General features: G+C 39.6%; 1 protein-coding gene across 1 annotated transcript in view; it reads left to right on the plus strand.

Moving 5' to 3' along the window:
• tprn (taperin) overlaps positions 1–14,610 on the plus strand; it is a 29,241-nt gene extending 14,631 nt beyond the window's left edge. The window contains exons 2-4 of the mRNA XM_069677306.1: positions 10,902–11,100; positions 13,875–13,999; positions 14,538–14,610. Coding sequence (XP_069533407.1) covers positions 10,902–11,100; positions 13,875–13,999; positions 14,538–14,600 — 387 coding nt within the window. The 3' untranslated portion in view covers positions 14,601–14,610. The remainder of the gene's footprint in view (positions 1–10,901; positions 11,101–13,874; positions 14,000–14,537) is intronic.
• The last annotated feature ends 812 nt before the right edge of the window (positions 14,611–15,422 follow it).

Here is a 15,422-nt window from a genome sequence, read left to right on the forward strand (position 1 = left end):
CACACAACCTTCATCACAAATACCACAGTCGTCTCTCCTCTTGGTCCACACTAAAAAGGGTTAACAAGGGCAAAAAAACAACATTAAAGCTGCTTTCACATGACAAACATTTTGCACTATTATTTCTAGACAACAACAACAGTCGCAGTCACAGACCCTTTGTGTATGATACAGTATGTTTGTGTTTAGGGAACTCTGAAACAAAGAGTAGGAGTTTCTCTTCCATACCTCCCCTTCTTCTGTGTCGCTTCTGGCTACGTCAAGCACAGTTGTGATATCATTTGTTGCGCTTGGAAAGGTCAGCAGCAACGAAGGTCAACGTTAAAATAATGTGAACTTTAAAGAGCAGCTCCAGTCATGTTTTAAGACATAAAATGCTCTGATATAATTTTTGTGTCTGAAATGTTTTTTTCTGCAAAATACGTTTAATTACCTTGTAAAAATCCTCCCAAATCATCTCCTCCTTCTCCCTGATTAAAAATTCCTGAATCTACATAGTCCCCGCCCCCTATGTGCTACGCAATGACAGCCAGAAACAAAACACGTCTCTGCCATCGTTTAGTGGCAACTTGTTCAAACTTAGCTAGCTTGAAATGTAGTAATTAGTAGTAGTAAAGTCAACGTTAGTAGTCAGAAGTGAGTTACGATGACGGTTACAGCTGGCTCGTGCATCGCATCACATAATGATATACATAGCGTCACCCCATCCATTAACGGGATTGGCTCCTTAGGTTTGTGACGTCTCAAACCTGCCAATCTGAAAACGTGTTGTTCAGCCTGTCCTTGGTACACTGCAGTTTGAAAGCAGACAGGCCCAGCCATGGAGATGATGCTGATGTTGTCCCTGATATGTCTTGTAGCACATGAAGAACACCACATGGAGATGTTTACAAGGTTAAACACTTGATGTTCACTGGAGGGGGGCTTTAAGTACAGCACTTCAAGGCAACTTGGAGCAGTTCACCAGGCCAGGAGTAGCCTTTTTTTTAAAGAAATAGTCCTTTTAAAAAATGTCAAACCTCCATTCACCTCTAATGTACTCAGGTAGAGGCATCTCATTTGGTGTTTTTATTGATGATTATATAGACAGTTGATGATAAATAACATTTATTTACCGTCTTGTTTTGTTGATAGAAAGATTTTGCCTTGTCCTCTGGACTCCAACATCTTTAATATATTTACATCAACAACTACAATGGAAATCGTCTTCATTATATAATGTCATTGTGGTTCTCTGTAAGTCCTATTATGTAGCACAGCTACAGTGTGTTTAATCTCCTTGCCTGAGACGCTTGTGCTTACATCACCATTATACATTATAACACCAATCACACACAATATGTGTGAAACAACAACATTTTATTCATTATTTGGTGTGGTCAGAAGGCATCACAGAGGAAGCTTGCAGCTTTGATGCTAAGCTAAGCTGGCGTCAACATGTTTTGGGCCTATTTGAACCAAGAGAGATGAAAATGAAACAGATTTTCTCTCAGTAAGAAACTAACTGATATATACAGAATCAAACCTTATTCTTTTTTAAGCTCACTGTACTGTTGCAGCTGTAATAACTACATTTATGAAACAGTTTCTATTCATGTCTTAAAATGTAGGACACATTATATAAATGGAAAAATACTTTTCTGCTTCTCTGTCTGATCATTAGTGAAGCACCCAGCACTTTGTTCCCTTAAGTAAGGTCTTCTCTAGTTCACACTAGTAATCCTTATTTACCAGCACAGTGTAGAAGTACACCGCCTGCTTTGTTTGAGTACACGTTGGCTTTATTATCCCTTGCTACAGGAGCTAATGCAGCTGTAGCTAAACTCCTCAGTAGGTTCATTGTGGAGCTGTTCTAATATTATCTGCCCGGCTGGAGATTAGCTCTAATCAGGCACCTGCTCATCTCCTCCGAGCAGGTACGCACACTTAGCCCTGTTAGAGGACTTTGACAGGCCATATGAGGTACACTGTTTGCAGAAAATTGCATTTCCATCAGAGTCATCAGGTGGTGCACTATGAGCAGGTGCGCACCCAGTGCCAACAGGGCCTTTGACACCACACCTTGTACCACCTGGCCCCATTGAGATAAATATAGAAACTCTTTTTGAAGAGATGCACACCCAGTCAGACACACACCATGCAAACATAAACGCTCACATGCTGCTGCACCCTCGGCTGCACTATTGTCGTAGCTTCACTGTTACTCAGCAGCGTTGGAGTTCCACCAGATCAGCACTGGCCTGGGTAGGGACCTCCTCTCTCTCTCTCAGTGTCTGTCTGTGTGTGTGTGTGTGTGAGAGAGAGAGAGAGACACACAGAGAGAGAGAGAGAGTGTGTCCATTCAGTAGGAACCATTTTTCACCAATCGAGGACACGCCATGCTGGGTGGCCTGGAAAAATTCCTGGCACAGCTTCCATCTCACACCATTGGCCGAGGCACAATCATGAAGACATAATCTAATCTGCTGACTCTCTTCTTCCGCCTCTCCCTCGCTTTTCTTTTGTCCGTCTTCCTCACGCCTCATGAAACAACATACAAACAACTAAAAAAAATCCCAGAGCTGATGAAACTTGTGGAATACATTTTTGCATGAATATTTATTTTCTGAGCCCGGTCTCCTCCCTTCTCTGATGTCTGAAGTCTGGTTGTGTTGAAGCTGCTGCAGCAGCTCCACACTCAGCAGGCAGCAGTTGTTTTAACAAGTCCTTTTTTTATTTTGCATTCAGCTTCAAACCCCCCTTTTTAGAGTGAGCAAAAAAATCCCCACAGAGCCGAAATGACTCCACGAACTTCCTCAACTGTCGCTAGGATGTTCTTATGTATTTAAATCTTCCCTCCCCCTTTTTCCCACTTATCCTTTACATTTAATAATCATAATAATAAATGATAAGCATAACAAACTTGATTGATACAGCCTCTTGCTCAGTAGTAGCTCAGTGCTTTACAATAAAGTAATGAAACAGTAATAAATCAAACAGGCAAATTACAACAGTGCACACAACAGGCACATAAAAGCAAGAGAAGCTGTATGCTAAGAAGAAAAGTAAATGTGAAGGATGTGTAAACAAAGCGATGCATAAGAACAATAATCTGTGTGATAGTTTGTATTTAGAAAAGTGTCTGCAGAGGATCTGACGGATTAAAGAATAATAACAGGGAAAAGATTTAGTAATGAAGGCCAGTCCCCAACCAGCAAGAGCCTTGTAAGACTTGAAAATACATCCACAAACACTGGAAGCAAGTGAAGGTGAGCTAAAACTTAGATGATACAGTATGTTCTCGTTAAAATCCTGTCAGCAGAGTTTTGAATTGATTGTAGTTTAGTGAAGTGTTTTGCAAGACCATTCTAGTAGTCTAATCCTCTTGAAATATAAATATAAACTAGTTTTTCGGGCATGTTGTTGGTGTAGGAAAGGCGCAACCTTTGCAATGAAGAAATCCTCCTTAAGTCAAAAGTGATGGCATGCCTTCGCATCTTGCAGTGCTCACATATTGCCCAGATCTTTATGCAAGAATCTAAACATGACTGAATGTTAATCATTGAACACTTTGCTTCTCAAAGTGTATAATTATGTTGTTTTTTCCAGTGACACATCGCCCAATAATTTAACCCACACACCATTTTAGTGTTTTATTTTATAGTTCTGGTCAATGAGTAACTTTCCCCCGTAATATACACGTGTGTCAATTAACTCTTTTGCTTTCAGATTGAGGCTTCAGGAAGTATTAACAATCAGGATTTCATAGATTATATTAATCATCTTCTTCCAAAACGCTCTCATTTTATCACAGGTACAAGATTTTCTTTACTTACTGCATGCAAGAACATCAAATAAAATCACACATACTTATGCTGAAATATTAGCGATTTATTGGAAGTCTTGCTATCTTTATACCACCCTATTAAAACCTGTTAAAACAATGCATGGTCTACAAAAAATAGTTACTTATTTTGGGGTCTAAATGTCTAATAGTTACAAAAAGTATTGGAATTGCTCCAGAGGTTTTAGGGGTGGCCTTTTCAAAAGGATGTTTCTGTCATGTTTTCGAAGCTGACACAAGCACCAGCCTTTCACACACATATGCATGCACCTACCGTGATGCACATTCATTCTATAAGCACTATAAGGCAGCAGTTGGTGTTGTGGTCTTTGCTGCAGCTTCCTGTCTGAGCTCTCTGGTGTGAATGAGAAGGATGGCAGGGCTGAGTCTGGCCCCTATCGGCCCCGGCCCACAGCCTGAGGACAGAAGACGAATCACTTCTGCCTCCATGATGCAGGCTTTTATCAGAGACATGAAAAAGAGCCACAACTGAAGCTCAGACGTGAGCAGCAGCAGGCTGGGAGACGTCCCTCTAAATTGGCTTAATGCTGCAGCCTTACAGCTAAAATCTGAAGTCAGAGAGAGGACAGCGACGGAGACATTTCAGAGGAGTCTAATGTGACGAGAGTCTCATGAGAGAGAGCTGGTAGACCACACTAAAAGAAAAGCAAGAGACAGTGAAAGAGGAAACGAGCCCAGCAGCTAGCCTGATTTATTGATAGACCTGCTTTTGGCATTCTGAGACTTCCTCTAAAACAGGATGCCAGTTTAGCCAGGAAACGCTTTTTGTGGTGTAAGATCTTAAACAGGAACTAAATAAGGAGGTTTTGGGGCTAAAAATAGACTGCTTACAACGTGATCTTTTAGAGATGGTTACTTAGTGTCAGGGCCGAAATCTATACCTAAAGATGCAACACTGGGAGGAGGATGGAGGGAACTTCCTGATAAAAACCATCATATTTATATACACATCGTACCTTCTCAAAGCACAGTCGTTATTTCTCATTTTTCCAACTAACAGAAGTTCATTGTATGATCATTTTATTTTCAGATATCTGACCTTGAAAACTTCACAGCTTGATATTGTGGGTTAAAACACAGTTGATAATATTAAAGGGTAAGATTTATTTAACTTAGGACCTACTGTGATTAATATATTTTGGGGTCTACAAGATTAAAAGACAAAGAAAGTTTGAAAATGCTCTAATAGATGGCATCAGCAGCAGTAAAGGAAACAGGCTGTAATGGCTGCAGCAAGGTACCTGCAAGCAAAAGTGCCTGGCCATTTAAGCAAAAATAAAAATGCTTGTTTTTGACTCTGAGAGGCTTAGATTGTTGTTCCAAGTGTCTAACATAATGGAGGGATCTCTGTAGGGATCATTTTTTTTATGTTGTCAAAGAGTAAGATCCTTTTTTAAACTAGAAACAGCGGTTACCACTCTCTCCTAAGCCACCAGACTCCATTGACAAAAACACTAATTTTACTTGCAGAACTAAAGAGTTGCTGGTCTACCTCTGCCTCAATGCCTTAGCCTTTTAAAGTCTGTTAAACAAATAATCTGTCAGATCCAAACCAACCGTTAAAAACACCTAAGTCACACAATAATATAAAAAAGAATAGATGATCAAGGCCACGACAAAACCAGCTGCTTATGTTCTACAAGGTATAATTACAGTATTTGTTAATGGAGTCTGGTAGCGTTGATGAGACAATATAAAGGCTGTTTATGGTTACACAAAACAGATATTACCTTAAAAAAAAGGACCGTCTCTCTTAGGAACCTCCCTGTAATGTTGTCAGACATTAAGAATAACAATCTGAGCCTGTCAGTGGCAAGAATAAGCTTTTTGGAGGATAAACTCTGATTAGGCGCAATTGCCCGCATGGATACAGTTGCAGTAATTACAGCCTCTTTAATTGCTGCCTGCTGAGCACTAATGGAGTAATTTCTAAACTTTACATACGCATCAGTCAATTATACTAAGAAAATGTGCAAAAATAGGGCCCAGGTTTATAAATACCAAGTAATTGGATGAAAGGTTACTGTTATGAAGGTTCCTTATTAGTTCACAGGGCTCACAGACTGATGTGGGACTTTTCCACACTCCTGCTAGACATGAATACCAATGTTAGATCAAAACAGTACAGCTTCCTAACGTATCATTTTCTTTATAGATTAACTTATCAGCACCTATTAAATCATCAAAACATAATTACAAATGTCCAGTGGACCTCATCTGTCAAGAAATATTCCAGCCAGTTTAATGAGAGTTATTCTTAATTGATTAAAGATCCTGTACATCCTGAATCTATGGGTCTCTGTCCTCAGTCTAATGATCCCTAGTCTGTCTGTGGAGCCTTTTCCTTAATGTGTAGTACAGAAACTCAGCACTCTGGTCCTGAATTTATAGACTGGCGTTTTAAATCCATAGACTCTATTTGTACACTAGAAGAGCCACAATATATTCTGTTTACTGTCCATGATTGAAAAGAAAATAATTTTATATTATATTTTATTTTCAAAGACTTGTAAAACTTAAATACACCTGGTCTCAAATGCCAGAATATTGCTTTAAAATGACTTAATTGTGCCTGTAAAAGTAGGGGAAATTTGTTTCACTCTGAAGTTACTAAGCAATGAAGTCACATTTGTTACGAGCAGATTTAAAGCTTTTTTTTTTTTTAAATCCCTCCACCATCACAGACTTCACCATAATAGCAGCGAACGCACCATTTATTAGTCATAAAGGATGTGGAAAAAGCATGGCATTTTGAAAATTGCAGTTAAGTGTGGAGTTGCCGCTGGCTCGTGGCCTTGTGATGGAGATTACTGCAGATTTAGATCACGGCCGGCAGAGTAGATGGAGCCAGGTACAGTACGTAAAGAGCAGTCAGCTGACGGACAAACCTGCTGTTATGTGTTTGTGTGTTTATAGCCCGTTATCTCCATGGCAACTCAGGAGAGGATAATAAAACCTTTAAGTGTTCAACGCCTACATGTGGCCTGAAAACACAAAGGAGACTTTTTAGATTGATTGATTTTTTGATTGTCTATTATTTTCATGTCATGTACTTTAAAGGGCCCAACGATCAAAGGTTTACAAGGCAACGAAACTACAGTGGCCAAACATTTTATAACATTTTATTTTATGACTAAATGACATTTACATTTAAATGCCTGACTGAAACAAAACGTTCTGCCTTTTCTCCCGAGCTTTAAAGATATAATAGGCTACAAAAAAAGTGCCATTTAACCTACTGGTCTCTAATGGCTACTAGTTATGTGTTCTTTGTTCTTGGTTTAAACTGAACTTCACATCACACAGCATACCTTATATCGACTAACCATTTTTCTCTGTACATCAGAAACCATTTGCTTTTATTGTTTTAAAAGGTGAATGGGAAATAATTTAAAAAATTCCCCAAAAATGTGCCAAAAAATAAGAAACAAACTTATGATAAATGTACAGTAATCAAAAAAGGAGTCACGTGTTGCAGCTAATAAGAGCATTATCTGTTATTTTCTGAAAAAATGTAAATGAAACTGCTGCAAGTGCCCTCCCAAAGAATTGAATCCCGTTATAACATAAAATGTTTTTTGTTCCAATAACATATTTGTTACTTTAAAACAAGATCCAAAATTATTACGTTTGCACTGTATACTCCATTTATACTGTGCGTTCAACTAATACTTTTTATTCATTCTATTCTTGCATTTAGACTTATAATTCTTAATTCTTAGCATTATTGTTATTTACACTGAGTTATTTATTTTAATTTGCTGCTTCATTTTTGAGAAAGATTTAAGTAGCATGTGACACATCTTGCTTCCTTCTCATCACTGTAGAGTTGCCCATGGACAGGACGGATCAGCAGGATAACTGGATTGTATATATTTTTATATATATCATAAAAAAATTGTGGCAGAAGGCTTTATAGATACAACCTTCACCATGTCAGTTTATTGAAAAATTCCAGGAGGCCAGATCATCTTAAACTATTATAACATAATACATTTAATGTCATGAAAATAAAACTTGTACCACTATAAAATGACACATTTTATGTTAAAAAGGCTATTTTGGTATAACAAAAAACTATTCCTGTTCATAACTTGGTACGTTTTTTTTGTTATTAAAGTTTATATATATAAAGATATACAAACAGACGGTATCATTACTTTAGCCCGTGGTAAATATGCACATTCAAACCACCATAATAAACAAACATTTAGCCGTTACAGCCATTCAACCAGATCCTCACAGTGTCCCAGCAAAGCTGTGAGCGAGATAGCACTCGCTGAACATTTGTTCATATGATATTATTTCAAACATAATTCCATCCATTTTTTAAGATCCGGAGAGGATGTACTTTTCCATAATCTGAGGATCATTCGGGCAGCCGTGACGACCTCTACCGTTATTACTGCAGAGTCATATTTGGATATATTGGTCCCCTAGTATGCATAGTCTTGGGTATTGGATATAGGTATTTAACTTACTTTAAGACATTTCCCTATGTATTCTAATACTAATAGGATAATGTTTACACTCTCAAACTGTGTGTTAAAATGTTCCTGCTTCGGTCTGACATTTACAACAAAGATTATTAGTCTCTAACGCGACAGGTTTGGGGTTGGCGTCACTGCCAACACTTCCATAGAATTCACTTTGAATGCCACAACAGAGTAAATGAGCCCTGAATATTAAAATTTTGCTGTAACTTATCCGAGAATTTGTCACCTTCTTCATCGAAAGAGCCGAGATCTCCCCTTTGAGAGTAAAAGCCAGTCCCTGACAGCTAAGATCCCTGAAGTGTCTGACGGAGGACTTGCTGTTCATGTTGGATTACATGGTGCAACAAAGTGCAAGGGCCCGTCTCACCCCATGGATCCATGTTTGCAGACCACTGAAGCGTTGCCAAACAGACATGTCTTACAGCGGACACCCTGAGACAATCAATCACAGGCTCCAGCTCCTGTGAGGCTGCCACCTGGCCCACTTCGAGGACACACAGAGTACAGTACATGAAGCTGCGGACAGGCCTGAACAAACTGCAGCTGGCTCTCCAAGAATCCCAATTAAAAGCTCTGTTGAATAAATTATGAGGTAGTTGGTTCGCTAAACTGGCATTACTGCAGAGTTAGCATACGGGAACAGTAAAGATGGTTTAATAACACAGCAATAAGGAAGTAAAGCCTGTTAATGTTTACTGTACTTGTAAAATGCAGCCCTCTTTAAGGAGAGTGATGTCATAGTGATGTTAGATTCTGCTTTGACACGATAAGGTCTCTGATACTTTAAATCTTGGCTGATGCCTGTAAAGTTTGGCTCCTCTACAAGACAATTCAGCGAGTAAACAGTCAACAGCAGGGGGTTGTTTTCTTGGTAAACACATCTGGCTGGTGGACAAAAAGTGAGTCTGCAGAAGCAACACGAGTGGCTGCTTCTCAGTTACAAGAGCTCCTGAAACAATTAGCAAAAATAGGCAGAGAGAGTTTGAGCTTTTCTGAGCACTTCTATACATTTTACTGTAATTTACAATTAATTTGTAAATCATTTAAACATTCATGATGGATTCTTTGTTTTATGAGAGGGCAGTTGGGGAGTTACTGTAGCTTTAAGATGAAATTACAAAATAGAATACTGCTGGTTTCCTGAAATTTTCTGTTAAACAGTGAAACAGTGGCTAATGAGTATTTGAGATGTGAACAGAAGCCTTTGGGGAAAATATTAATTTTCCACCCTGTTCACATTTGGTACCAACTTGGTTTTTGCGATCGGATCACAAGTGGACAGCCTTAACTACAGGTGTAAACTCTCCCAGATCCGATCACTCGGGCCACATACGGAGGTGACGCATTTATCCACATACGTCATGGCAGTGTGTACGCACATGTGTCCTGGGCCACATTAAGCACCGCCCACTCTCCCCGTATCCATGACAACGATTATGTGGCGCAGACGGTGGTCCAAACTAGAATTGGTTGACAATATACAGCTCCAGAATAAGAGAATAAGAGACTACTTCAAAATAAGTTTTTCTCTGGTTCTACTATTTATTGGTTGTTTTTTGTGTAAAATTAACTTTTTTTTGTAGCTACTTCCAAATAAAATATTCTGATTTACGTCTTTTATTTGCAGGAAATGACGACTGGTTAAAATAACCAAAAGATGCAAATAGGATGTTTTTCAGTTCATGTTAAACAACAGAAAACTAAAAATGTTTTAACTCAGGAAGAGTTCATAAGTCAATATTTGGTGGAATAACCTGGTTTTTAATCACAGCCTTCATGCGTCTCTGCATGCTCTCCTCCAGTCTGTCACAGTGCTGTTGGGTGACGTTAGGCCGCTCTTGGAGCAGCTCATCTTTGTTTTGATGGCTTGTGACCGTCCACCTTCCTCTTGATCACATTCAGGAACTTTTCAGTGGGGTTGAGATCTGGATCGGGCCGGCCATGACATGTAGAGAGAGATGCATTTGGAGTGGTCTCTTAATTTTTCCCGGAGCTGTATAATAATATTATTTATTCATTATTAAAGTTATTTGTTTAAGAATAACTTGGCGGTCATATTGGTGCACAAATTGATGTGGCATATGTCCTTTCATTCTAGCTCAAAATTGACTATACTGGCCAACTTGTATGTATCAATAATTTTTGCCCTCTAATATCGGTATCAATAGTTGTCTCAAAATACAGTCAGGCTCTGATCCTTTACTTGTTTGCCAGCACGCTACATGTTGAAGACAAAATAATCAAATACTTGCTGCAAATCATGTCCAGACACCTGCTATCAACCCCAAACAAAATATACTAGTGTTTGGCAGCTGACTAGTGTTCTTATCTTTATCATGTTGCCAGTGAAGTAAAAATAAAATAAGAAGACGGAGGTGAAGTCAGCACCATCATGCATCTGCAACTGTTTGTACTATTTCCTTTTGTTTTTCGTGTCAGTTAGTGTTATTTGGATTTGTTCATTAGTTAAAATACTTAATCCAGACCGCAAAGACTGACGTATACCCAAAAATCCAAGCAGCTGTAGTACACGTCTAATTCTCTCTGTGTGTCTTTTGCAGCTCAAGATCTCCTTCAATGAGTCCAGCCTGAAGAGTACCTACGAGTATCCGTCAGAAACCAGTTGGGACAGCGGGGAGGAGGACGAGGAGGAGAAACGGGACGGGAAGGTGGCGGACGAACAGCCAAGCATGGTGGGACGCATCCACATCCCTCGCCCCAGTTTTGCCAACTCACCTACGCACCTGAATAACAGCAACGGTGAGACTGAATGAAATTTTAAATATGGGAGTTGAATTGAATGTGTTTGTTATATCACTCAGGTTAGGTATCCAAGTTTAACCTCGCTAGCAGCTTTAAAATGTCCATCTTTGGTCCAACACTTCTCAGCAGTTATAGGCCACATTTTCTGCGGATATTCACGGTCCCCAAAGGATGCTCCCTCGTGATTTTGAGGTTGCTATTACCTATTCTCCCAATTGTTTCTTGCTATACAAAAGAAATCAAAATTTGCTGACTAAAATGTTATAGTTATAAATAGATTTATTGAGCACAAACCATGAGCTTTCCTTTGGATAAAAATGAACACAAATACTGTGTAAAGGTGTAAATGTGTCACTTTAATGAAAGCAGAGTTAGCAGGAAGCATTTCTGGGACACAAAAGAAATGAGGGAAAGAATTCAGAAGCCTTAGCAAGACAAAAACAAATCATGAGATAAGGCTGGATCAAAAGCAGTGACTTAATTTTTTCAGAGGTCATTAAAAAGGGAGGTTTGCAGCAACAGAGCAGCATGTAGTGTTATTTTATTCAGACAAGGCACACAAGAAGAAGCCTTTTAAGAAGGCACATTATGTTTAAAAAATAGATTCAAATTCCAAATTATTGAACTGTCTCCTGCAGTGTCTCAGTCTTTATTTTATAAAGGAAATGTTTTAGTTCTTTAAAGGATGAAGGGAAGATTTGCTCTTCACTCTGAATTTCAGCACTTTTCATTCTGGCCATTCATGAACAAATAAAAAGATTAGGCTGGCAGTAGAAGAGAGAAGTATTATCTGACTGTACTGTTTCATTCTTTTATTTTTATTTACATATGGCAGCACATCCCTTAGCACCTACCTTACAAAGCTGTTAACTCAGTGTACTATACTGTAATTTAAAGGGGAGCCTGAATCACACATGCTTTTGCTCTAATTTGATCATCAGTTATTTTTAAGTCAGTTCTTTAACATTTTAAATGTCTTTAACTACGCTCTGAAATTGAGTGTTTTTCCTTACTGGACACTTTTACGGTCTTTTTGTCTGCCACTTCTGATTTCTATGTGGAAAACTGTAACACTGAGTCTGTTGCACCTGACAATGGATTATAGGCTACGTTTAATATGTCCTTATCCCCTGTCTTTTCTTAACGTAAGAATTCCTTTCAAAAGTATTTATTCATATAAGAAAAAAAATGTTTCTGTCATGTTGTCAGATGACCTGGAATTCCTACCTGGAGTGCTGCTAATTTAATACCCTGCTGTCCACCAACCTTTTTTAATGAGCTTCAGAGTTGAGCGATGGTTCCTCTTTCCCACTTAGTGTTTGACTATCACAATATTCCCCTCTTAAAGCTATACACTATATACAATAATAAGATTAGCATAGCACTATATTTAAAAGGCCTGTGTGTGCCCTTTTGAATAATGTGGTTATAACTGTAAAAGGCAATAATAAAGATAAAATCAAATATAAAGTATAGAAGGGAATTTATATCAATGTCATGAAACAAATGAAGACTCTAAATCGTTGCAGAGCAGCATATTACATGGTGACAGAGACCCCTACTGGACAAATTGGGAACTAGAATTACCAAAATGTGTGGTTGACTCTATTTGTTACCATTTTGACTTCTGCAGCTCACTAAATACTATTAACAGCATTCCAAAAAGTAGTATTTAAGGACATTACTCGGGGTGAATGAAATATCAGGAAGATCAGACCCTACCTGTCAGAGCATGCAGCACAACTGTTGATACAGGCTCTCGTAATATTACGCATTGACTACTGAAACTCCCTACTGGCAGGCCGTCCTGCATGCACACTCAAACCTCAGCAGATGATCCAGAACGCAGCAGTGCGACTGGTCTCAGCCAACCTAAAACAGCACGTCACTCCACTGTTCATATCCCTCCACTGGCTCCCAGTTACTGCTCGCATCAAATTCAAAACCCTGTTGCTCGCTTACAAAACAGCAACAAAAACAGCTCCTGCCTACCTGAACGCCCTCATCCAGGGCACTAAGGCACTTAGTTAGAGCACTCAGGTCGACAAACCAGATGCTCCTGTTCCCAGATCTAAACTAAAAAACTGTGGCGACCGCGCATTTGTGGTGGCTGCCCCGATTCTCTGGAACAGCTTACCTGCTCATGTAAAGACTGCTCAGACCCTTGAAACCTTTAAGTCACTGCTGAAGACACACCTCTTCTCGTTGGCTTTCGACTCGAGTTGAGTCTGACACCTTGTTTTTATTGCTCTTCTTTTATTCTTATCTGTTGTTTGTACTTTGTATTCTTTTTACGCGTTTGTATTCTTTGAGCCAGTTCAGCACTTTGGCCAACTGCGACTGTTTTTAAATGTGCTATACAAATAAAGTCTAACTTGACTTGACTTGTGGATGTTGTTGATGGTGATGATTCTGCTTTTACAAACCCTGTGTGTTGCCTCTGTGCGCTACCTGTCAGCACATGTGTCCGATCACACTTGAAGCTGTTTGTTGGCACTTACTGACTTTGTTCCCTCCTGCCTTGATTGTTGCTTATATTGTGTTAACTCTCAGATGTACGTCACTTAGGACAAAAGCATCTGCTAACATTGTAACATGGTAAAATGTATGAATTGTGTCTATATGACATGTATGTATTACCTTTCTTTTCCACAGAAAATACGGAAAATGCATTACCAGTTATACAAAATTAGTTAAGTTGCGAACAACACATGGAGAAAAAAAGGTTATTACCATTTTAGTAAACCTGACGTCTCTTTTATTTTCTGCAGATCTTGCCAGCTACGTTCCGAAGCACTCGGTGGACTTCAACACCTGGCAGGAGCAGAAACATGAAGACAGTGTTTACCAGGAAGAAACCACTTCACAGCAGACAGAGATTACAGAGGAAGTTATGGTGAGAGAGAAATGCTGCGTTCATCAAACTTAAAGACGTTTTTATCTGCCAGCGTTGACTCTGTTGTTAATTTACTGCACTGGTTCTCAAACTGGAGGGCGGAGACCCGAGTGTTAGAGAAGTGAGCTACATGTAATTTTAAGGGTTAAACTACATTATGAGTATCTTGCTGGTTCTTCAACTGCATTCATACTTGCACAGCGATTTGAGTAGTTCAATTATTTCATGCAACAAACTATTACACCCACCTTTGACACCCACCCCCTTTTTCTTTCACCTTGATAGCTGTGCCCAAACAAGGAGTTTGTCATGGGAATTGCTTATTGATATTTATAAACAACAGATGAGAGTCGGAGGGATGTTGCATGATCATTTAGAAGTTCTCTTGCTGAATATCGCTGCAGACTGCAAACCCACCCCTAGACACTGGTTCAGGAGGGCATGAGACTGTGCACAATAAGTGAAAAGACTCATAATGACTTTAGCCTTGAGTTGCTCATCACATACTTATCAATATTTAAACTGTCTTCTTCCTCAGCTCACACCTGCAGACAGCTCCTCCCTGTCTGACTACAGCAGCGAGCCCGCTCTTTACTTCTGATCCGTCAGACCAATCAGCTGTACAGTAGCATCTCACCTGTGGGACCAGACTGCAGCCAGAGCCCAGCGAGGTCTGCGACACCTGCGCCTGGACTGCCTCCAGCTCTACACTCCAGCCGAGTCTAAGCACATCCTCCTGATCAGACAGGAAACACAATGTTTATTCTTTGTTTGTTTTCGGCTGATTTCCTGCCACGGTACCACTGCACGCCACGTTATCCACTGCATATCAGAGCAGAGAGCTTTTTGTCAGGGGGGCGGTGTTCGAGTCCCTCCTTATTCCTGATCTGACGTAACAAATCCAAAAAGCAGCTGGACTGTGTTTCCCCTTCGATCCTGGACAGTTGATCTGTCAGCCTTCCTCGTCCTCATTGGAAAATATCAGACAGAAAATCAAAGCGATTCAAAACATAGGGAGGCGTCCATCTTTCTTTCCAGACTCTGGAAGAAGTGCGTCATATCTCCAACATTTGCGTCAGTTTTAGGTGGATGTTGACGGGGAAAAAAAGGAGCTGAAGGACAGGAAGCCGCCAGTGCCCATGTATACGTAATGCCACGGTGACAGAGTTCAGTGTTAGTATGGAAACGTCTCTAAAAACAGAGGATGTTGAGGAGGTGTCCGCCTGTGTAGATCGCTGGCTAACTCAAACACACAAAAACAAAAAACGGTGAAAGGGTGCCACAATTGTAGTTTTGTCTTTTTTTGTTTTTGTATCTGCATGTTTGGTTCTCTTTTGACTGTAAAGCTTCTGTATGCCTTTTAGTTTTTGTACGTTTTCTGGCAAACTATGCTGTATCGAAGCTGCTGGACGTTTAGTAGGAG

This window comes from Semicossyphus pulcher, unplaced genomic scaffold (genome assembly GCF_022749685.1).
Source record: "Semicossyphus pulcher isolate SPU_LCO1_2020_fin unplaced genomic scaffold, fSemPul1.0.p SCAF_28, whole genome shotgun sequence".
NCBI classification, from domain to species: Eukaryota; Metazoa; Chordata; class Actinopteri; order Labriformes; family Labridae; genus Semicossyphus; species Semicossyphus pulcher.